General features: G+C 55.6%; 1 protein-coding gene across 3 annotated transcripts in view; it reads right to left on the reverse strand.

Annotated features, from left to right (window-relative positions):
• Positions 1-241: 241 nt before the first annotated feature.
• The window catches only part of BCL9L (BCL9 like), a 42,287-nt gene continuing 18,981 nt past the window's right edge, over positions 242-23,547 (reverse strand). The window contains exons 2-8 of one of the 3 annotated variants that reach the window (XM_034069476.1): positions 13,011-13,374; positions 11,563-11,685; positions 10,011-10,212; positions 9,325-9,409; positions 6,542-8,924; positions 5,808-5,972; positions 242-4,534 (exon numbers count right to left, since the gene is read on the reverse strand). In XM_034069476.1, the coding sequence (XP_033925367.1) occupies positions 3,375-4,534; positions 5,808-5,972; positions 6,542-8,924; positions 9,325-9,409; positions 10,011-10,212; positions 11,563-11,685; positions 13,011-13,311 (4,419 nt within the window). In that variant the 5' untranslated portion in view covers positions 13,312-13,374 and the 3' untranslated portion in view covers positions 242-3,374. Of the gene's footprint in view, positions 4,535-5,807; positions 6,069-6,541; positions 8,925-9,324; positions 9,410-10,010; positions 10,213-11,562; positions 11,686-13,010; positions 13,375-23,547 lie in introns of all 3 variants that reach the window. The other 2 variants (XM_034069475.1, XM_031043301.2) reach the window with 2 other exon arrangements.

Raw genomic sequence — 23,547 nt, forward strand, 5'->3', positions numbered from 1 at the left:
GCTGGGGTGCTGCAGCAGAGCATCCTGCTACGCACGCTCCATGGTGGGCAGCAGAGCGTGCACTGGGGAGCGCATGAATGAGCGTGTACCTGGGAGTGCTGCAGAGAAGGGGCTCTCCCCGGGGCTCTGAAAGCACCGACCCTGCTGCGACGTGCTGCAGGTGATGCTGGCTGAGCTCAGCTCTGCTCATCCGCGCCCAGTGCCACAGCCAATCCCGCGGACGCTGAAGACAGGCACAGGATTAGGTTTTGAAATTTGTCTTTTTAATAAAAAGGCACCTATAAAACAGGTCAATACATTACAGGCAGCACAGATACCCAAAAACAAGCCTAAAAATTGTTTCAAATAAAAACCAGTAAGATGTCTTCACATATTGTATTTATATATTTATATTTATATATATATTTATATAATGGTACAAAATGACTGGGGAAGTTTCTCCATGAGATGACAGAGAACAGGTCAGTCACCATTACCTCAACGTGAAAGCTACTTCTGGGCATGTGATTATCTGACATACTGAAAGATGCGGTTTCCCAGCAGTCACTTTTTTTGGAGCTGGAAAACGTGGCGAAATCATGGCTAAAACATGGGCAAACCTTTTACTGTGATTAGGTGGAGTCAGGACACAGAACTCAAGCTGAGAAGCCGAGCAATAAACTACAAGACACGAGACTAGACACAGCTCACGGCAGTGGGCAACCGGCTGGAGGCAAACCTGGCCTGGGTCTAACAAGGACTGGCTGTTAGGGAGCTTCTTGAGAAGCTCCTGCCATATTGCTGTTTACAGACGTGGCCGGGAGCGGCCATGGCGCAGAGGGGTGTTAGGCAGCACTTCTTCTCCCATCTGATGTTCAGCCATCAACAGGGAAGGTACGGACACGTGGAGATCTCAACCAGGCTAAAACAACAGTTGTCTACAGACAAACAAAAAGATTCCGTATAGAAAAAAGTATGGCTTCAAATTAACCACAACTAGCTGGTGGGTGATGAGCAGGGTTCAGGGCTGGCACTGGTTTGGATGTTTATAGGAAAATACGGGCAGCCAACCCCCCAAGTGCAGCCAAGAGAAGCCACGGCCTTTCAGGCAAGTCAGGCTTAGAAAGAACTGCATCTGCTAAAGCCACATCCTCCCATGTGAAATGCATGTTCTGAATGGATAGAGAATCCAACCAGCTATCACCCCAGGTCCAAAGCACACTTCATTAGCCTGGGGTTTACTCCTCCACTCCAACTTGCCAAGGCAGGGATGAGCACCTCCCAGGACTGTTCCCATTTTGCCATCTCTGAAAAAGCTGTGTGCTCACACTGTACACAACAAAACCACACCGAGCTGGAGACCAGAGTGAAAGCCTTCCTCAAATCCAGACACATGCTTCCCACCCAGTACTGCTTGCTACAAAACACCCAAGACTTCAAGGTATTCCTAACTGGACTTCGTGGCTCCCCCTATTTCACAGATTAGATCAAGACAGCCACTGGTCTTCCTCAACAGCTTGCAACACAATAAAAAGCCCTGCCATTTGCTTGCTACTTGACAACCTCCCTTTCTGAAAGCACTCTCCTCCCTGCAGTAGCATGTAGGGAAATGCGAGCTCTGTTACAAGAGAGGTAGTATGCTAAGTCTGGCTCTGCAGAGACAACCCTCCAGTGCGTGTTCCCCCAGCAGTCGCCTGCCCTGAGTGCACTGCCAGATATCCATAGGGTACTCCATGCTGGAACCTGCAGAGGTCCCTGCAGAGGTCCAGAGATACCGCAGTGCATGCAGAAGTGCACACGTGTCACCCTGCGGTCCCCTCTGAGCAAACACAGTGGGGACATCAGCACCGTGGGCAGGAAGACCTTACAGAGCTGAGGAGAGGGAGGGTGAAGCACATCCAGAGCAGCTGGAGTTGTTCGAACAGCTTCCACCAGCCTGGGAATGAGGCCACAACACACCCTCTTCTGCCTGAAGCACAGAGGGGCTGTGCCACTGACACCATACAAGACAACTCTTACACCAAGATGGAGCATCACATGCAGGGACAGATCCTCACCAGTGGCTGGACCTCTACTGCACAGCAGTGCAGGGCTGCTGCCAGTAGCTCAGGGCGAGGTGGAGCAAAGACTGCCTGTGAAACTCTGCAGATGGATCACTGACAAGCATGAGGAAGACTTGGGAGAGCACTCAATGGCAGAGGTAGAGGAGGCACAGCACAGTCGCAGAGGGCGACAGACTGGTAAAAGACTGGTGTAGGAAGGCCGCAGCAGAGCAGGGTTCTCAGCTCACCTCTCCTGGAAACACAGGAACGCTTCACCTCACTCATCTCGGAGCCTGTCTATCCTTACATGCCGCACCACCCTGCCCACAGGTGACACAGCACGAAGGGAAGGGACTGAAGGTGACGCGGCTGGTCGAGACCTTTGGGTCTGGCATGTTAACCACCTGCACAGCCCAGATCCTCACCGCTTCTCCAGCCCAAGGGTCAGCACCACCCCCACCTCAGCCACAGCAGCTTCACCACGGAGCAGCAATAGCCAAATCCCGGGAGGCTGCTCCAGCAGCACTTCACCGTGGCCACAGCTCTGACCTCCCCAAGAGGCCTCAGTCGTTGGCTGCAACCGTGTGCTCAGCACAGCATCCACAGGGGCCTAGGATCTGCATGAAGCCATACACCCCGCACATGCAAACTTTTGGGACACGGGAACAACACAGGTTTGACTCAGTCACTCTAAAATGGGATCTCTCAATGCCCTGTGCATCCTGGGGGATCCTCCTGCTGCCCCTCAGGAGTTTTAAATCCTTGTACACTGTTGCCTTTAGCATGGTGGGGTTTTTTTTGTTTGTTTTCGTTTTTTAAAACATGTTTTGAGGCTTCTATTAAAACACAGAAATACAGAACAATTAAAAACCAGCACAAGTTTTGCCTTTCCCAGCGACCTATTTACAGCTAGTTCCAAAAACCCTCTTGCACATTTGTTTGCTTGCAAAGGAAAAAAGGAGGGGGGGGGAAAGGAAAACAGACAAAAAAAAAGAAAAAAGAAAAAAGGAAAAAAAAGGGGGGGGAGGAAGAACACTTGACAGAGGAGAACCAAAACTGAACACTGTACAAACTGCCACTGGGTCTGGATGTCCCTGGTCAGCACGCAGGGCTCAGCGCGACAGCCCTGCTCCCAGCCCCTCCACCCTCCACCTCCCCAAGAAGAAAGGAAAAGAAACCCGATTCACATCAAGTTTACTGCACATCTGGTTTTCTGTGTAGAGGCGAATCCGATCCGAACAGCATCCCACATCGTGTCCTCCACCGGCGTTGGCCCCCAACTGTCCCCCAAGAAAGGTTTAAAAATGTCTGCAGAGGCAGCCCTGTCCCCTCCCCAGCTGAGTGCCAGCCGGGTTAGAAAGGCAGGTTTGCCATGTTCCCGGGCCCAGGGATGTAACTCATCTGGCTGTCCAAGGAGACGCTCCTCTGCCTCATCTGGTGCGTGACCATGAGGTTCTGCTGGGGCGGGGGCCCCATGAGGGAGCCCTGAGGTGACATCATGTGTCCTGTCTGGGCATACATCTCCCCTGACACAGACATGCTCCTCTGCTTGGCCTGCATAAGCATGAAATTCTGCTGGGCCATCAGGCTCTGCTGTGGGGACATGAGGCCCTGGTGCATGCTGTTGCCCATCATGCCTTGCTGGGGCGGTATGCCTGTCCTGCCCAGCATGGGCACTTGTCCAGGATGACACATGGGCATGCTGAGTCCCCTCTGTACGCCCTGCTGCCCAGGGAGGCTGGGGGCAGTCATACCTGGCCGCACTGGGGGCTGCTCAGCCATCATGTTCTGCAGGTTCATGAGATGGAGGTTGGAAGGCTGCGATTTGGGCGCTTGGCTGTCGCTCTTGGGGAAATACTGCAAGGTGCTGCTTGGCTTCTCCGATGGGATGATCCTGGACAGGTCAAACTCGGGGATGCCAGTGGGCGTGGGGCGGATCACCTCGCTGAGCTCGGGGTCATTCAGCACTGACGCCACCCCAGGAAGCACGGCTGGGTAGGGCTCACCGATCCGAGGAGGGATGTTCTTCCCCATCATATGCTGCTGAGGGGGCATCTGGCCGGGCTGCTGGGAGGGCAGCTCCTCAGGTGGCAAGGGCATCCCTGGTGGGTAATGCTGCTGCATCCCAGGGCCACCTGCACCACCAGGGGCCATGGGCATGCCCCCGGCAGGAGACGGCATGGTGTTGTGGGGCTGCTGCATGCGGGGGAACACAAGCTGGTTGGAAGGGATCATCTGTGAACTGTTGGGCACGGGGCCGCACTGCTGGTTCATCGAGTCCTGTGGCCCTGGGGGCAGCATCATGGGGTTCTGGGGAGGCACGCCTGGCCCTGGTGCACTTGGGTGCATAGGAATGTTGGAGCCCAGAGGGTTTGGGGAGGGCATCATGGAGGTTGGGGCTGGCTCATGGGAGAGCGGTTGCTGACCAGGCAGGTTCATTCCCATAGGGCTCTGAGAGGACCCAGGCCCCACGGAGTTCAAGTGCAGTTGATTTGGCTGGTTCCCAGTCACACCTAAGGAGAGAGAAAAAAGAGAGAAAGAAGGGTTAACTCTGCCCACAGACCCCTTGGGACTGCAAAATCCACACCCTGGATGACTGTCTAGTGTTCCTGCTCAGAAAGCCCTGAGCACGGATCACGATGTTCAGCTAGGACCGGCAACGTGGGATCACAAAGCACCAGCATCAGGAAAAGGTGCCTCAAACTCCAGCTCCTCAAGCCTGGGAGCAGCAGAGAGCTGTTCCAGCTTCAGCCAACCCCAGGATGGAGCTGTAGCTCCTTACAGTCCGCTGATTTTAGAGTCTGGGCACATTGGGACAGTCCTACCCCATGATCTCAGCAGGGCTCTCAGCTGCCTGCAAGGCGCCAAGTAGTGACCCTTGACCCTTCACCATTGCCTGACCACAGAGGTAGCCACCTGGCAATCTCTTGCGACCACATGATCTTGGGTAGCGAGAAGACAAAGAAGCAAAAGGGTCTGCAGCCCGCCCCAGGTGCTGTCCAGGAGGGAGGACTGTGCTCACTGGCACAGCAGAGTGACCTGTGCCTGCAGAGGGGTTCAGATTAGGAAGGAGCCAGCACATCTGCATGCCTGAGGTCAACCCAAGTGACTACTCTGCAGTGAAAGAGCCAAAGAGTTGATTTTGCATTTTGAAAACTGCCAGAAATATTTATCAGACAGCTTTCAAGCCCTAAATCAAGTGGTACAACACGCTGGAATTCCCCTTCGGGCTGGTCACCAATGACACAAAGCGCTCATTTGCCTAGCTGTCCCCAGCAGGGCTGCCAACCAGCAGAGCGTGTCTGGCTGTCGCCTACTGAGATCTGAACAATGCTACAACAGCCCTGCCCGTGCAGGCACCTGGACTCCACCAAAACTCCCTACTCCCACACCTTGTTCAGAGCGTCCCCATCCCACTGCACAAGAGCACAAAGGCTCCAAGCAGCAGACCTCTGCCTGCGAGTCCTGGGCCTGAGACAATCCAGGAGCACAGGGTGAAGGTAGTTCCAAAACGTTCCAGGGTTCATGGAAAAAGGGTGCCTCCAATGCCAGATGTGCTCATGTCCTTCCAGACAGCAAACCCAAGCCACAAGCTGATGGGCAGCCTGGGTACAGGACAAAGAAGTGAGCAGACTCTTCCGAATGAGGGCAAATTTAAGCTATTAGACATGGCAGTTGGTGGGAGAACACCCTTCCTAATGTTTCCTCCAGGTGAAGCCTGGGGCCCCTGGCAGCCACGAGATGGTGTGACCCCTTCTGGGACAAGTCCAGCCCAGAAGCACGTACCTGACATACTCCCAGGTGGAAGCATAGGCCTATCCGGCAGCAGCTCATCATCAGAGGTGGCAATGGTTTTGATGGCATTGTGGTAAAGCGGTGTGGAGCTGGGCATGGCATACTTGGACATCTGGGACATCATCAGTGAGAGGGGGTTCTGGGAGGGGGATGGATCTGGAGAGGAAGTAAAAGGCATGTTGGGATTCATGGTGCTAGAGGTGTTACTGGCTGGTGCGGAAGAGCTGCTCCGAGGCCCAGAAGGGAGTGAACCTGCAAGCAAGAGAGAAAGCAGCTTAGCACCTCCTGCACACTGTGCCTTGCTCCCATCAGACAGCAACCCTGGCCCCTCCTTCCAGCAGCAGCGACCAGAGAAGGCTGTAAAATGCAGAGCTGGCATGGCCAGGCATCCTCCAGACTCCAAAGAGGCTTCCTATGAAGACCCTGCTCCAGAATGGCAACGAACTTTACTGTAAACTGCCCCTGACTGCCCAGCACTGGCTCAACTTTTGCTGCCAGTATCACAGCACATGAGCTGCGGTTGAAGTAAAAGCTGCTCTGTTCACCCTCCCATCTACCTGCAAAGGCTGTGGGTGGACTCCTGGGAAAAAAGACTAGCTCCATGAGACAGAGGGGCACGCACCAGGATGAGCATTTCCCCATTCCTGCAAGAACACATGGGCTGGAGGGGAAGCCTGCCCACATGCTCCCCAGAACGGAGCACACACATAAGAAACACGGCATACCCTGATCCAGTCCTGCCATGGAAGTAGACGAGTTCATGCTGAGAGTCTGCTTGCTCTGGCTGACTCCTGGGCTGGGCATGGTGGCTTTGGGAGATGGCACCCAGCCAGGGGAAGGAACAGCCATGGAAGGGGACTTCAGGCGGCTTGGTGAGCCAGTTGGAGACCGGACGTTCAGGGAGGAGCTCATCACCTGGGGGGACTTGAGGGGTCCAGACTGGTTTGAAGGTGGCATGCTGACCATCTGCGAGGGCGTCTGCGGGGACTTGAGGTTGGAAGAAGGGGAGGTGACCAGTGGCGAGTGCACCTGGCTGAGGGTGGGAGACTTGAGGTGACCCATGCTGGGGGAGTTCATCTGGCCAATGTTGATGCTGAGGTCAGAGGGCCGGCGGCCCAGCCCCCGGGAAGGTGCCGGGTGCATGTTGGCCAGGTTCCCCCCTTGTGTGGGAGCAGGATTGGAGGCTGGAGGCAGAGGGATGTGGCTGAGCCTGGTGGTGCTGCTGATGCTCCCAACGGGCATGGCACCTTGCTCGGGGCTGAACATGTCCGAGCTGCTGCCCATCTCCTGGGGCATGTTGGGGTAAGGCCCTTGCCCACTCGAGAAGCCTTGCTGTCCTTGGTTGGGGAACTGGGAAGGAATCATCATTTTCTGGGGTCCCCCCAGCATTGTGCTGCCGTTGCCATTCTGAGCCCTAGCCCTGGCCAGCTCCTCAGGGCTCATGCCCTGGTGGGCCATCATGTCAGGGCCCCTCATCTTCTGTGACATCATCATCTGTTGCTGTGGGGTCATCTGGACGTTGAGGTTCATGTTCATGTTCATGTTGACATTCATGTTCATGTTGAGGTTGCCAGGGCCCATGGGTGCATCCATGTCCCGAAGGGCTGACTGACTCATAGTGGGGCTCAGCATACCCCGAGTGCCTGCAAAATCCATTCCCATCGGGGCACTGCTCAGGCTGTCCCCTGTTATCTGCCCAGCAAACATGGATGGATCCATCTGCCGGTGGGCCTGGATCATCCTCTCCATTTCCATGCCCTGGCTCATGGCATTGCCGGACATCCCCATGGGCCTCTGCATCGCCACCGGGCGCTTCTCCATCAGCTGATGCCGCAGCATCTCCTCCCTGGCACGGGGATTCATGAACCTTTCAGGGTCCCCCTGCCCTGCTGGATACGGCAGGGTACCTTGCGGAAAGTTCCCGGGGCCTCCCATAGGAGGCATATCGTCATTCCATCCCATGCCGGGCCTGACTGGCCTCTGCATGGCATTCATGGGCCCAAGAGCATCCAAGGGCATGTTCTGCATCCCTCCAAAGCCAGAGACTCTCTGCATTTGATTTCCAGGGAACCGTGGCCCTGGGAAGGGTGGTCCTCCCCGCAGCTGCATTGGGTCCTGCACGTCTATGGGTCCTCGCAGCTGGCTGCCCATCCCGGGAGGCCACTGCTCTCCAGGCTTGCTGTGGTAGGGTGGTGGGGGCCCACGCATCATCACGCTCCCCATCGACTGCGGGATCATTATCTCCTGCATGGGCCGACCATGGATGCTGATCTGCTCCTCTTTCCGTCGCTTTTCCTCATAGTACTCCTCCTGCAGCTTCCTCCAAGCCACTTGCTCCGGCGTCAGGCTGTCCTGGTTCAGCCGCTGCATCATCATGTTCATCTGCTGCCCCATGTCAGCGCCTGGATGGTGGGGAACCTCGTGTTCCAGGCTGGGCCCACCGAGGCTCTGGGTCTGGGAGATCATGGACTGCAGAGGCTCCTCGTACTTCTTCATGCCAGTTGGGGGTGCGGGGGCCTGGGCAGGGGCAGCCTGTGGCTGAGGGGCAGTCCCACCCTCACCCGTGTTCTGACTGGACTTCAGGAAGGGCTCAGTCTCTCCACTGCGCAGCAGCAGGCGCTCAATGTCCCGCAGGGTTTGCAGAGAACGCTCTCGGTGCTCCAGCTGCTCCTTCGAGAGGCCCTCCGAGTTCATGGGGTTCCTGGGGCCCAGGCCTGCCTGCCCGTTCCCCGGCATCCCTGTGCCCTCGCCAAGGAGGCTGGAGCCAGACGTGGTGGAGGAGTCCACCTGCCCGGGCTGCATGGTGGTGGCAGATGTGCTGGGTGTGTTTGGGTGGTTGCTTCCAGGCTGGCTGCTGGCCCCGTTATTCCCCAGAGAGTTGGGAGTCAGATCTCTCCGGACATCTTCACTTGACCCTTCCTGGGGCAGGCTGCTGGGTGCAGGCAGAGGCGTCTGACTCATGGTCTGAGGTGGGGGCTGCGGCGGGGCGGGCTGTGCCTGCGGCTGACTCGCTTGAGGTGCCGGTGGTGGCTGGGACTGTGGAGTGTTGGCAGCAGGAGGGTTAATGGGAAGCGGCTCAGCAACCCCCAGCACTTTAGGAGCTGGTGCCTAGTAGAGAAAAGGGAAACAAACCTAAGCAGGAAAACCCTAACTAGGTAACCACTCCCCTGCACCCTGCTGGAGACCTCTGGGGGCAAAAACATGCCCTGCAGCAATTCCCCTTCATTCCCTGTGGGGAAGACTCAGCTGCCATTACACATGCCATGGAAATGCACAGCCAGGTGCTCTGCACACATGGCTGCAGGGCCATGTGCCATGCCCCATCCTGAACCTTCCACAGCTGACAGAAGAACTCTAATGAGGTTCCACAGCAAAGCAGCTTCCCACTCTACCAAAAGGGCAACCCCTTCCTCCGCATCTGAGCCAGGAGCTGGGGGAGAATGGCCACCTCAGAAGAGAAGGGTCAGCAGCATGTGCTGACAGAGGCATTGGTTCATAGCCTGTTTACCTGGTCTAGTTTTGCTCGTGGGACGTTCTGTTGATGGTAGGCCAGAATGGAGTCAGCTCGGCCCTGCAGGACAGCTTCTGCAGCTCTGGGGAGAGAGCACAAAGCACTGGAGAAGAGGCACTGTGCCCCATCCCACCTGTACCGGCCTCAGTGGCCACCTCCACTCTTCAGTCCTGCAGGAAACCTCTGGAAGTCACCAAGGAGGGTGATACTCAGAGTCCTCCCCCTGTCCCACACAGGCTGCAGTGAGCCTCTCCAACTGATAATCACTTGCCCTGGAATTTCCCTCCTCCCATGTCCCATGTGATGGGCACTGGGCTCTGCCTTGTGCCTGCTGCCGTAAGGTGGCTGTCACTGAGATGCTCTGGGATCTACTGCACCAAATCTGTGTTGTAGAAGAGCTCTAAACCTAAGCAGCCTTGGTAGGATTCCAATGCTGAGACAACATGGAACAGAAGAGAGGAATTGAGTGGAGAGCCTCAAACGTTACCGGGCACCCCCTGTGACACTCAGCTCCTTAACTCTTCCAAGTCAGTCTATGATGGTTTGATCTTTCAGCTGGATGCTGACTAGACATGCTCTACAGTATGTGTAGCAGGGCACAGTGCCGGGCATTGCTAGGAGGAAGCGCGTGTTTAAGGCAGACATTGCCCATCCCCGGGGGACAGATGAGGTTTCCTACTTACGTGTTAGCAAGGTGTGTTGTGAATACATAAACGAACTGCGAGGGCGGCTTCCCCGCCCCGCCACCTGCAGCGTCGGACCGCAGGCCAGGGGCAGCAGCATGAGGCACGCTGGCAGAGCTGGGCTCGTTAAGGTTCGGCAGCGGGTTGGACCCTGGGCCGAGCTGTGAGGCCGTTGACATTGCAGGGTCTGCTACATTACAATCTGCGGGAGCAGAAACGGGAGAGACGCTGCCGAGGCCGGGCCGGGGCAGGTGAGCGCCGCCGCCCGGCGGCAGGTGGCAGCATTCTCCCGGCCATCCCCGGCGCCGAGGGGTCCCCAGAGCGGCCCGAGGCTCTCCGGCCGTGCCTGCCCGCGGGCCGGGCACCCGGGGGTGCAGGAGTCGCATCAGCCATCAGCCGTATTAAATAATAGCCCTAATGAATATTAATAAGCATTGCAATTACCAGCAGTGCGCCATGCCTTCCTCTTGCCTCCCTCCTCACGCACTGTTCTGTTACCCCAGGGCAGGCTCCCTTGCTCCCCCTTCAGCAGCCTCCCGGCACTCACCTCCCATCAGCAGACCTAGGAATACCATCACCACAGCCCAGCCCTGGCACAGCAGCGTTTAAAGGGAAGAGACACCACTGGAAATGTGACATGGGGACACGCACACTGCCTTGCTGCCAGCCCTCACCCCTGGAGAGCCCCACCTCGACTTGCTCTGACCTGCTCCAAGGCCCATCTTGAAGCAGGCAACGACAGGGAGGTAGCAAGGTACCTTCCCACAGAGGCTGCGGACCACAGAGAAGCGCACAAGAGAACATCCTGAAGAGGATGGCTACGGGATGCTGGCAGGCACAAAGGCCACCCTGTACTTGATTTTATACATTTCCATGTTCCCGATCAGCTGCAGCCCCTGGGTCCCAAAGGACCCTGCCCTACTCCCTCAGATATTCTCCCTGTTGCAATTTGAAAGTAAACCAAATTCTAGATACAAAAAAATAAAAAACAAAAATCGAAGAGTTTTGATGCTTTTGGAAAACAGGAGACACCTCCAGTTCACCACCCCAAACAGTGCACACCTTGGCCAGCTCAGCCCTGCCTGAACCCCTGTCGAGACCCTGAGAGACTCTTTAGACTCAGTCACCTTTAAAGCACAGCTGCATATGTGGCATGGCACAGATCTAACTGCTGCAACAAGAACAACGCATGTCACGTGGTCTGGCTGCCCCTGTGAGCAGGGTAAGCATACTTAACCAGAGTTTAGCCAGGCACGCTTTCAAGATGGCAACTCTACCAGTGTGGCTAGAGCCAGGTACAACAGGGACATTCAACCTCAACACCTTCTTCTCCAGCATCTCAGTAGCATCTCCACAAAATAGGTCCCGCACTTCACTGCATGGCTGGAAACATTCCCTCAGCACAACCACCACCAACCGCATTGGCCTGCCACACCGCCAGCTAAATCAGCACACAGAGGCAAAGCTAGAGGTACCAGTGCCATCTGCCCTGCTGAGCTGCAGAATCTGACTTCATTCAGGCTTTTGAGCTGGTAAGGAGGTAAACACTCACTGTGTGCACTGCTGATGGGCTTGTCGTCTTCCTCACTGTCCGGCCCAGAGCACCATTCGTCCCCACTGTATGGCTGCTTCCTTTCCAGCACACACCGTCGCTTGCTACGGGGAGCCACCTCACCTGCAACAGGATGGAGCCATCAGAAGAGCTGAAGAGACCTGGCAGGGGCTGGGATGACTGCATGCTGCATGCTGGCCCTACTAACTGAGCCTGGATGCACTGGGCAAGATGCCTTACACTGACAACTGCCCAGCCGTGGTAAAGATCCTGAAGCATCTGCTAAGTCTGGGCTCCCTGTCTTAGCAGCCAGACCTGGTGAGACTCCCCTGTGAAAGCGACAGCTCAAATGATACAGATTCCTTACTGTGTGAAAAGAGTCTGCAAAACCAGGACATGTCCAACTGATGTTCCAAACCAGAGAACTTTGGGCCCTAACCCTAAAAGTAAGGGATCTGTGGATTAGCAGTTAGACTTGAAAATGGAGCAGGAGGGCACATTCACATCTTCTGGGGGAAGAAGAGACAGACTCTGCCCTTTGCACACATCAATGGGGCAGGAGCCTTCCCTGCCTCCCTCAATTTTTCAGATGGAGCTGATGCAGCTAAGGGAGTAGGTAACGTCACCCAGGGACTCAGGGAAAGGAATCAGACACAGGATGGATAAATGTGATTGTGAAATCAAATGCTTAGGGGCACGAGCCAGAACAGCAGCTCTGTGTCTGGGGACCAGGTGTGAGTCTTGGTTGAAACCAAGGGTCTCACTGGGATTTCTGCTCCAACAACCCCCCTCCGAGATGCTCTAGCATCCCACACAGCCATTGAGCACAGAGCTTGGCGGAACGCAAGAGGTTACAGGGAAGGCTGGTGAGGACAGGGAAGCCAGAGGGTTTGGAAGCACTGACTCAGCCCTTTTCCAGAAGCCACGTGCCGTAACACAAGAGTCATCCATCGCTGGTGAAACCACAGAACTGTTCAGACAGCGACCCTCACAGCACCTCCTCACTAACCACGACCGAGTCGTTGGGCAGCTGCAAGAACACCACAAAAGCAGCTCTTTGCCAACAGCAAGGAGACAGAAAACAACTCAACTAGGTCCCAAGCTGAAAGTCTGCACATCACAAAGCAGGGTGTTCAGTGCAGCTGCAGTGAACCAAGCTCTTGCTTAGCTGGCCTCAGTAGCCTATGAAAACCAGAGCCCCAGATTCTTTACATAACAAACAGTTTAGGGGCTGGAATGTAAAGACACTGCTCAGCCACTCTGGTCCCAAAACCACGGATGTGACGAGCAATGATGCAAAGGCACACAGGCAGCCAGGACAAGCCCAGACAGAAGCCGCAGAACAGAAACCCAAGAAACTCACAGCTGCTCCCATCCCAGGTCCTGCCAGGGTGCTTGGAGCAACTACGAGTAGGACGTGCTGAGGCAAGGTTTATGAGAGCTATTACCTTTTGATTCCGTGTCCTGTGAAGGGGTGCTGGCTTCTCGCTGTTCTCCAGAGTCCACCGAGATGCTTCGTTCCCGTTTCACCTTGCCCTTCAAGGAGCTGAAGTTTGGGACAGTATTCTGGCTGGTTTTCAGTCCAGAGTTGCCAGGGGAGATCTGAGTTGCCTTGCCGCCATGGCTGCCTGCCCCCACACCCTTAGAGCCCAGGTTGCAGGGGGGTGCTTGGCTCACGTTGTGGTGCTGGGCCGGGGCACCGCTGCTGCCTGCCTTGCCATGGCTGGGCAGTTTGTTGTCAGGGTGCATTGGATTGGCTAAAGCTTCCCACAGCGCCAGAGGAGGGAGCTCCCAGGCCCTTTGGTCAGAAACCTGCAGGAGAAGAGGGCAGCAGGTGAGTGGGTGCTCCTCACAAAGGCACAGCCCCAGAGCCACTCCTGCTGGGAATCAGCCAGCAACCCTCCAGGCAAAGGATCCCACTCCACAGTCAGCTGCATACAGACAAGCAGCTCCAACCCATGCCATGCATGGAGCCTGCATGCCATCCGAGGCACAGGCATGGACATGAGAGCCCTTGCTGCTGAGGCATTGATGAGAACAGGGTGCTCCATGCCCTCTGGTGAGCAGAAGGATCCTTAGGGATGTGTTGCAGATCCCAGAGTTCAGACAACTTTGTGACCCTGAGCAGGAATCTAGTGCCCAATGGTTTCAGGGACCCTTCTGCAGCTTAGTAAGTTTATTCTGCCAAACACAAGGGAGACAACAGAGCAGAAAGAAAATAGTGCAAGCCTATAAAGAGAAAGCTGGTGTGGGACAGGAGAAGACTAAGAAAGTTGAGGCTGCTGAGGAGAAGGAGGCGGTGGGCTGCTAGGCAAGGGCAGGGCCAGGAAGTGTTAGCACGCTTCAGCTAAGCAGTATCCGTCTCTCTCAGGGGCCTGAGGGACTGTTGCAGCTCCTGCTCCAAGGCCTTAGGTGAGGCAGCATCCACCGCAGCATTCAGCCCAGCAGGATGATGCAATGTGCCACAGGCCTGCTGCGACAGCAGTGTGAGGTTCTTCTGCCAGGAGACCCAGCCCAGCTTTCTGAATAGCCCTGCAGGCTGAGGCAGAGAGTGCAGGGAAGAGGAGGTTAGGGCAGACAACCTGGCCTCTGGGCTGGAGGCTCCTACACACCAGCTTTCCCTGGCGTGAACAGCATTCACCACCAAGTCCTTGGAGACAGTGCCAGGATGGAAAGATGCACACCAGGAGAAGTACTCCCAGCTTTTTCCACCTAGAACACGTAACTCTCCCTGCACCAGAGCCCCATGTTCCTCTGCTGGTCTCTTCACCACCCCACAGCCAGTGACCCCAAAGCTGTAGAGACCCCCACTGCCTGTCACATCTTCCCTACTCCTTGGGGAGCTGGTGGGGCAGGGGGGGGGGGGAAGGAGAGTAAACCTCATGTTCATAGAAGCTGAGGCTCCTCTCTATCTGCTTACATCTGCCAAGTGCTCAGTGTGCCACCTCCACCATGCACTCAAGAACCTTTCCTGTGTACAGGCTGAAAACTTTCCCAGCATATGGGGGGCTCCTGGGTCTGTGGCCTACTCCTCCCATCTGGACCATGCAGGCCAGATGCTGTGCACAGACCAATTCTGCCGCACAGGGACAGGAAGTACCGGCTCCAGGCCAAACCCTGCATCTCTGAACAGCGCCACCAGAGCCCACCAGCAGTGCACACACACTGGTCCTGGCTTGTCGAAGGCGCACTTGGGGACATACCATTGGCAAAAGCCAAGTGCCTGCTCTTCCAGGGCAAAACATCGTGCCCTGGATGGAACGGAAGCAAAGAGCAAAGCACACCTGGCAGACCCGTAATTCCTGACAGAGAGCAGTCACCACCATGTGCAGGCTGCAGGTTGCCATCCCTTGCCAGAGAGCTCCCTGACCACAGAAGGGGCTCCTTGGCACCTGCCTCCCTGGGAGGCCAAGCAGAGCTGACACGTTGAGAGCCACCAACTGCACCGTCCACCCCGGCAGTCCCAGTGAGCGAGTGGGATCCTCCATGAGCAGCCCAGTTTGGCCTATCACTGCTCCCTAATGAGCGAGCTGTTAGTTGCTCCCTCCTTCTCCTCCGCCTCCTCCACCTCCTCGCCGTGCACCTCGAGGGCTCTGCTCTAGCCTCGAGGAAGATGGTGAGCCACAGCGCTGATTAATTTTCACGGCACATAAGGGAGTTGCTAGCCCTTTAAGTGTCAGCCAGTCTCGCTCGCTCGGTCTTGTTCTCCAGGGACCTATTAATAGTAGCTGGAAAGATCACATCACTCTCTGGATATTTATACCCCTTATTCCACACCAGGAGAGATTTATGTCAGAGCTGCTGTCCCAGTGCCTGCCCAATTGCTCTGTCAAACCACTCGCAGGGGGAGGGGAGCAAAGCAGGGAAAGAGACACGGAGAGGGCAAGCAGGGAGGAGGAGAAGGTCCACATGGCACAAGCTGCAGCGTTAAGTGCACCCGTTGCATGCAGCCGCTGGCTGGCTAGCCGCAGGGAGCCTTCAGCCCCGCTGGAAGAGGCTGCTGCCAGACAGCATTCCAGAAAGCAAGCCCTGCAGCAGCTCCTGCTGCTGGTGGCCCAGAGCCCCTGCCTGCTGCACGCACTCGCAGGCTGTGCAAGGCATCGCACCGCAGTCCCGAGGGGAACAGACCCACTGACACCAGGGCACAGGAGGGGCTGGGTCCGCCACCCGTACCGACAACAGGCTGGGAGATGCAGGTCTGCCTGTGGCACATGCGAACGGACACATCTGCGTTCAGAACAGATCCCAAGGTACTGAACTGAGAATGTAGATGCTCAGCAGCACTGATGCACTTCCCTTGCGCTGCGTAGCACAGGCACATGAATACTGTAGGGAGGAACAGAACCGGGGTCCCCCTAAGACCATGCTTGCAGAGTCCAGAGACTAATGCTCAAGACACAGCCCCTACCCCTCCAGTTCCCAGGTCAGACTGCAGGGGTCACATGCATCGATCCCAAAGGACCTGGCAGCTGCCACAAGGAAATCTTTAGACGCTGCCTGCATCACGGATGAGCCTCACTGGCTGCGAGATCCCCCTGGAATGTTACGCTTTTGGGGCATCCATCTTCCTCCTTCATTTTGGGAGCAGGCTGGTGCTCCAGGGAGGTCACCCAGCCCCTTGACTGGCTGAGTCAAGGCTCAGAGTCAACTGGCTGAGTCAACGGCTCTAGACAGAAAGGCACTGCAGGCTGATGGGTGGCCATGGCTAAAGCTTGAGAAGCCTCCTCTTCCAGTCTTCACTGAGACTGACTGCTCTCCCCTCACAGTTCCTAATGCGAGAAATGCCAGAAGCAGCTGCCTGCGGATTCTACTCTGCTTTCGGGAGCAGCAACAGTTGGATTCTGTTGCAGATGCATAGCGGGATCCACCGCGGCCTCTCATCTGTCTGGCTGCACCATGCCAGTAGGCATCTTGATAGCTCTAAGCTCCCTGTACACGCCCCTAAATTCAAGCTAGATTCCAGCAGGCATGCCACACATCTGGGCCACAGAAGAGAATCTATTAGAAAGTAGATGCACTGGCACGGAGAGACAAATGATCCAAAACATCTTGAAAAGAGCATGACAAAAAGGAGACTGCACAGAAATCTGGCTCCCTCTGCAATGTAGCAACACACCCACCACTCCAGCCCAGTAGTTTTAAAGACAATAGCAAATTTAATTCCCAGTGGTTAAAGCATGGAGCCAAGGCTCCTGGCTTCTACCCCTGGCTGCCACCAATTCCACAAGTGACCCCGAGCAAGATGCACTGTTTCTGGGTGCCTCCATCTCTCCGTCATTAAACGAGGGGACAACCCAGCCTTACCTCCGGCAGGGAGGGAGGCTTACGAGGCTCAACAGATACTGAAGTGCTACATTCTATGATTCTATGATCTAAATGCAGAGGATATTTGCATCTCGTACAGCTGAAAAGCGACGTCTTTAAATCAAAGACTGGGACCTTTGCAGACAAGAAACTCAAAGCAAAACAACACAAAGTGCTTTCAGTAAGTCTCCTCCAGTACAGTCTGAGCAGCAGCAGAGGAGGAGGCAAAGCTCCAGGCCAGGAGAGATTGGGCTGACATATTCACAATCCCGGAATTGCTAGCTGATAGATCAAGAAACCTGAAACCCCGCTGTGTTCCCGGAGGACTTGCTGGTGAATCATGCTCCAAAGGATGATAACACAGATTCCCAACATCACCACAGGAATGTGGAGCCTGCGCCTGCCTCCCGATGGGGCAGGAGAGCCTCCTGGCTGCCCGCCTGCCTGCCCCACAGCTTCTCTGCCTTGGTGCTGGCTGACACTGCTGCCATGCTATCCCTGTTGGAGGAAAGGGCCAAAGAAGAAGCCGGGAAAGCAGAGTCACGACGAGTCAGGAAGGAAGGAGCTTTGCTGCACCTCCCTCCTGTCAGATGCTGGGGAGAGCTCTTGTGAAACCCAGATGATTGCTGACTCTCACACCAGCAGGAAGAGCAGAGCCCAGCTCCTGAGCTGTGCTGACATGCCCTGAAGATCCCGAATACCCAACAGACAAGACGGGTCGTGGCAGAGTGATGCAACAAGCACAAAGTCACCTGGCCCTTCTTCGTCAGCCAGTCCAGGAAGTGAGGAGACCCAGTTGCCACTGCAAACGCCCTCCAAGCACATTGCCTGTGCTGGTAACCACCCACCCGCTCACTACTAACAGCAATAGTGGGACAAGCCTGACCTGAAACCTCCTGTGGACACCACCACAGACTCAAGCAAACACCCTGGCTTCAGAAATAAGAGGTTCTAAGCAAGCTCAAGGGGTTCTTGAGAAAGGCATTAAGCAGAGAACAGCAAAAGGGAAGACCCCAAAGACCCATGGCCCCCTCCCGCAGTACCTCTCACCCCAAGGCTGGATGAGATCACAGGCACACCACCTAACACCATTCCGAGATTACCAGTCCCACTGGGGTTAAAGCAGAGAGGGTTGGAACACCTCCAAAGAAACACCACACAGTTTCACTAAAGTCAGAGTGCTTCATGGAGGCAAAGACCACACCAAACTCTCCAAAAGCAAAACTTCTGCAGTCTGAGACTCTTGGATCATTTCTGATTTGAGAAAAGACTACAATCAGAAACTGGACCTTTGCTAACGGGTCCTAAAAAGGTTGTTCCAAAACAATCCTTTTTGCAAGACCTTTTGAGTCTGTTCCAGCAAGAAACAAACCCCTCAGAACCAGTAGCAGAACAGCACTGCTGTCCCCCAGCCAGCCCCAGCCCCAGCCCAGAGGCAGTGATGAGGACCACCCGAGCCTGATGAGCAGAGCTCTGAGCCAGCATGCGTGTAACCAACCTCTGCAGAAGCGTCTCCCTAACCCCATATCCAGCACTCGTCAGAGCATGGATATCACCAGCAAGAACAGCCTTAAACCAGGCTGCTGCTGGTAAAGGTACTCTCACTTGAGCCTTGCTTTGGTCAGCCATACTCAGACATGGGGAGGCAGGAACTCCAGAGGACAGTACTCCACTGACACGAGTCATCTGTTCTGAATGCATCACAGAATTATCCTGCTCTTTCAGCACCAGACTGATCGCCTGGAGAAGCCTGTTTTCTCTTCTGTTCATTTCTGGGATACTTCTGCTGCCCTTTCCAATGGCAGAAGCAGTGGTTACCCTCACTGCCTGTACTGGAGGGTTCTAAAAGACCTCCAGAGAGAGCCTAATGCTCTGTTGAATCCTTGTCATTCTCAGAGTCATTTTGGCAGGCCCTGCTGATCTCCTGCTGTTCAGAGCTGCCTCAGGAATGATGCATTTCAGCACGGCTGCTTGGCCATGAGTCTCAAAGGTCTTTAGGAAGACAAAACCTCAGATTTGCATTCCCTTCCACCTAGGGATGGACATCCCCACGTAACACAGGTGGAGACAGAGGCTTGGAGAGAGTGAGGTAAATCGGGGATACCGTCTGCTTTCTGCCCCAACAGCCTACGACCTTTCTCCTGTTGCTGCTTCAATCCATCAGTGCTAGAAGAGCTTCTTTCAGCACTTCCTTGCCCTCAGCTCAACAGTTTCTCCCACTATTCTGCTGCTTCCTCAGGCAGAACCTGGCTTCCTGTCCTGTGCTCAGGAGTCTCCAGGTCTGTCACCAAATTTGCAGCTCCCCAGTCCAACTGGCACATTCCTTACAGAAATCCTGCATGTGCCAGACATTACTCAACAGTCACATGCGGCTCTATTGGGATGATAAGAAGGAATTATTTCATGGCTCCTGCGACCTGCTGGGTCATCGAAGAGACCTGCAGGGAGCTCCATGTGCACCACAGGCACCCTCATGCTGCAGCTCGGCTGGTGTCACAACACCCAGGAGGCCAGGAAGCTAAGCCAGACATTTTAAGCCACACGCAGGAAGCCTTGGTCTGACAGCCCCACTCTGACCTGACCATATGGACTGTTCACATCACTCAGGGTCCCAGGGTTCTGGGTCTGCTCCCAAAATAGACAAACATCAAGGAAGACTTGGGCTCCATCCCTGCACGCAGTCCCAACACTAAATGCAACGTGCAAAGGACACACCTGCAGCTAAAGCAGAGGCTGGGGTACCTGGAGGCCATCAAGCCACAGACTGCAGCATGATGCAGGGAAGAGGGGGCACAGCAAGGCTGGCTGCCCCGGCACCGTGCCCTAACACTGCCTTCTGCCAGCCCAGGCAGTAGAAGAGGTGCGGAACTTCCCAGTGCTTCTCCGGGATTATAAATACCAGGCCCAGAGCACATCAGAGCCTGGGCTCTATATTTAAACCCAGCTGAGGTCATTTCCTTTTCCCAGCAGCTCCCACCCCGGTCACCTCATATTTGCATGCCATCATGACTAAGGCACAATGGGGTTTAAGGTCAGAGGGGAAGCAGCCACACATCTGCCTCGCAGGAAATTCCACCCTGGGAAACCCTTCACCTTCCCCAGCGCAGATCGCCTGCACTCAGGCTCCGGCAGCAGAGATCCTGCTGGTGAGCGGTGGCAGCTGCTACTGGGACCCCAGCACCGGGCTGGAGAGGGACAGGGAGACCTCGACGACAGGAGAATCCATGCTGCCCACCTGCTTTACCATCAGACTCCAGGCTTACACCGGCGTGGGAGAGGGGCTTCCCCACTGCACACCCTGAAAGGGCAACTGCTCCACCTTCTCACCCGTCACTGTTCACCTGCTCCGCACCGAGAGATGAAATTCCCCATTTCTCCCACTGAGGGGATGTGAAGAGGCACAGCTTTCCCCACAGACCTAGCCCTAAGGCCCAGGCACCACCTTGCCCTTATACAAACACCCCCAGAGCTCACCAAGCTCCTCCAGAGGCACAGTCATCTAAACCCTTAGAGCCAGGCCTCCAACTGCCCATGAGAAACAGGCAGAGAAGAGCCAGGAATTGCCTCACCTCACTGACTGCAGCCCTCGGGGGCAGCAGAACCCCTGTTTAACAGCAGATGTGCACCATGGGACAGGGAGGAGCGACCAAAGAGCAGCTGTGGGGCTGCCACCACAGAAGCGCTCCTCTCCACCAGCAGAGACAGGGTCTCGCTAACTTATGATGTGGGCACCGGTTTGTGACAGGCCTGCAGCGCTCCAGCCTGAGGCTGGCAGGAGGCTCTGGGGTTTGCAGTGGTCCTTCTGGCCCTCCACACCCAACTCGAGTTACGCCGTTATTTCAAAACCAGACCATATGGAAAAGAAAAGCTATTGCATCACCAAAGACCAAGGAACAAAGGAAGGGAGGAGAGTGCAAAGGCTACCTAGGGGGAGAAGTGGAGATTACAGATCTTTTGGAAGCAAGGTAGCTCTTTAGGTCGATATAAGCAAAACAGTTGCTGGGTTTGCAGTAGAACTAATTGGTGATGCTCACAGGGAATCTATTAGGTTTCATCTGGACTACCAAGCCAATTATGAAGTCTCTGAGCTAGCATAAGACATACTAGGATGGACACCTCCAAAGACTGACAGTTTCCCATACGCAGTCTTGGCATGCCAGCCAAATACCTCTTTCTCTCGCTCTTCCCACAGATTCTGGAGAGGAAATCTGCAATTTCAGCAGGGGTGCCGATGCAGCCCTACAATCCCCAGAGCCAGCTGATGGGGAAGCATCACTGCTACCAAAGGTGCGGAGCTGGCCAGCAGAGAGAGCCGCAGATGTCCGGCTCCTTTGGCTGGTGACAGGGTACTTGCTGTCCTCTCAGGCACATGGACACCGCACCCTGGCTCTGAGCCGGCACCCTGGCAGCGTGAGCACACTGGTGCAGCATGTCTGCACCCTCCCAGGCTGCACCCCCATGACAACAGGAACCAGAAGCCACAGCAGGCCACCAGGCGATCACATTACAGGACAGGAAGGAAGAACGCGCTGTGATCAGGCTGGAATCGCTTTAAACAGCTTCCACACCGATACCTTGGCCACTGGATTTAGCACTCAAACACCCCAGATATCTCGTTCCTAAAGAAATGCCCTGCTCTGGCACATGGGTAGGGACCAGAGCCCCACGGACACCGGAGGACGCACCAGGGCTGGACAAGGGATGCTCACAAAGCAAGGTCATGGCAGCAAGCATGGCAGAGAGCCTCCCTACACCTTGTTGGAGGAAATCAAGGCCCAGCAGCGCCCTGCCTCCCCATGTACGTCTTCACCACAGGCATGTGCAGGTTGTCCTCAGAAAAGCAGCAACCCATGGGTTCGGAGGCAGAGGCAGGTGCTTCCCTGCAGCTCCCCTCCTTGCACTCAATGGTGGTGGGAGCTCCTCCACCTTCCCACAGGACCTCGAGCTCCACACACTCCCTGCTGCTGCAGGCAGAGGGTTAATGATGCCCAGAGAGCTGCAGGCAGCCTCCTCCTTGCCCTCTCAGGAACAATGGGGCCATTGTGGGAGGCCAGGCAAGTGTGGGCAGATCCCTTCGCCTGGCAGTTACCTACTGGGTGGGTCCTCGCTGCCACTCAGGTAGGAAGGAGAGCCCCATGGAATTACACGTGGCCAGCCAGGAGCAGGGAACAGCATGCCAGTGTGCCTGGTGGCCCTGCCAAGCAGCCTCATTCCTACCGATTTGCCTGGGTACAAAACGCAGTCAGACAGCCAGTGGCACAGAGCTGCCAGTGCAGCAGACCCGGCTGTGAGCCCATGTGCCAGCACCCCACCTGGGTCTCCACCAGGATTAGCTGCGCTCTCGGGATGTGTCATGGGGGGAATGGAGCAGGAGGAACAAGGATCTCACCCCAAAGTCACATCTCAGTGGCAGGTGCAAGCGCTGACCTGGGACCAAGAGCTTCTGGGAAACCTGAGAACTCCACAACTTGACACACACGTGAGCAGTGAGAACACGGCTGCAAAAGGAGTTCAGGGGGGTGGTGGTGACAGTGTTCCAAGCCTCCACAGTCTGAAAATGGGATGAGTAAGCAAGGAAGGAAGCAGCTCCAACATACTCCTACTCTCCTACAGATTTGCATCTCCTGGCCCCAGCACATCAGTGCAAAGAAAACTTGGGATGCTCCAAATTCATTTCCCAAGACACAGAGCTGATCCCTGACACAGCGGCAGCACCACTGGGAAATCCTACCCGAGGCAGGGCCGGCTCTCCGTCACTCTCCCAGACTTTTCAGCAGAGCCTCATGTCCCCTTGGGCGTGGGACCAGGGTACACAACAATAAACTCAGCTAAATGAAGCATATAGTGAGCATCTTCCTGAAGTCCTTGGCCAGGAACCTGACTCTGGACCAAGAGCCGCTGCATGATGCCTCCAACATCAGAAGCAGGTCCCAAGGACCAGAGCAGTGCAAGGAGAATTGGAGGAGAGCTCGGCACTGCCTCCCAGGGAGTCCTGTCATGAGCCTGCAGGTGATGGAGTCAAGCTCCAAACATCTGGAGCAGCTCAAGTCCCGGCAGGAGGAAGGTGCAGCTCAGATGAGCAATTCTCTGACCTGCAGCCCCACTCTGCCAGCGGTCCCCATCTGCTTCTTTTTCACCCCGTCTCCTGGTGTCCCACACTAACTCAGGAGTGCCGCTGCTCCCCAGTTTTCCCAGAGCCAGGCTGATAAACAAGCAGCCTGAGCGACCTCAGGCAGATCTCCAGGTCTGCTCCCCATTCATGCTTTCAGAGCCAGAGCCTTCTCCCCTGTAACTCTCAGGTAACTGTTGTGTCATCTCTTCACATTTCCCACTGGCAGGCATCACTTTATGCCTTGCCCCCGGTTTGCTCTCTGCTGTTGCTGTTACTCAGCCTTGCCAAACCCACCTCCAGAAACGCCACACAAGTTAAATACAGCACTGCTTCGGGTCCTAAATGGGAGGCTCTCAAAGAAAGGGTGACAAATATATGTGCCAACGTAAACATGCTCCCCACTTTGCATCCATCTCTGATCAATAAACCAGTGCAGCCTGCGGACAGATTTTCCTCTTCCCTACATGCTCAACTGAGAGGGCCCAAGATGAGGGCAGGTAAAAACATCTGACAGATCTGACAGGGCAGGGTTTAACGTGTGTGTCTTTACAAGATGCCATGCCTGAAAG

The sequence above is a fragment of the Melopsittacus undulatus genome, chromosome 15 (genome assembly GCF_012275295.1).
Source record: "Melopsittacus undulatus isolate bMelUnd1 chromosome 15, bMelUnd1.mat.Z, whole genome shotgun sequence".
In the NCBI taxonomy this organism is placed as follows: domain Eukaryota; kingdom Metazoa; phylum Chordata; class Aves; order Psittaciformes; family Psittaculidae; genus Melopsittacus; species Melopsittacus undulatus.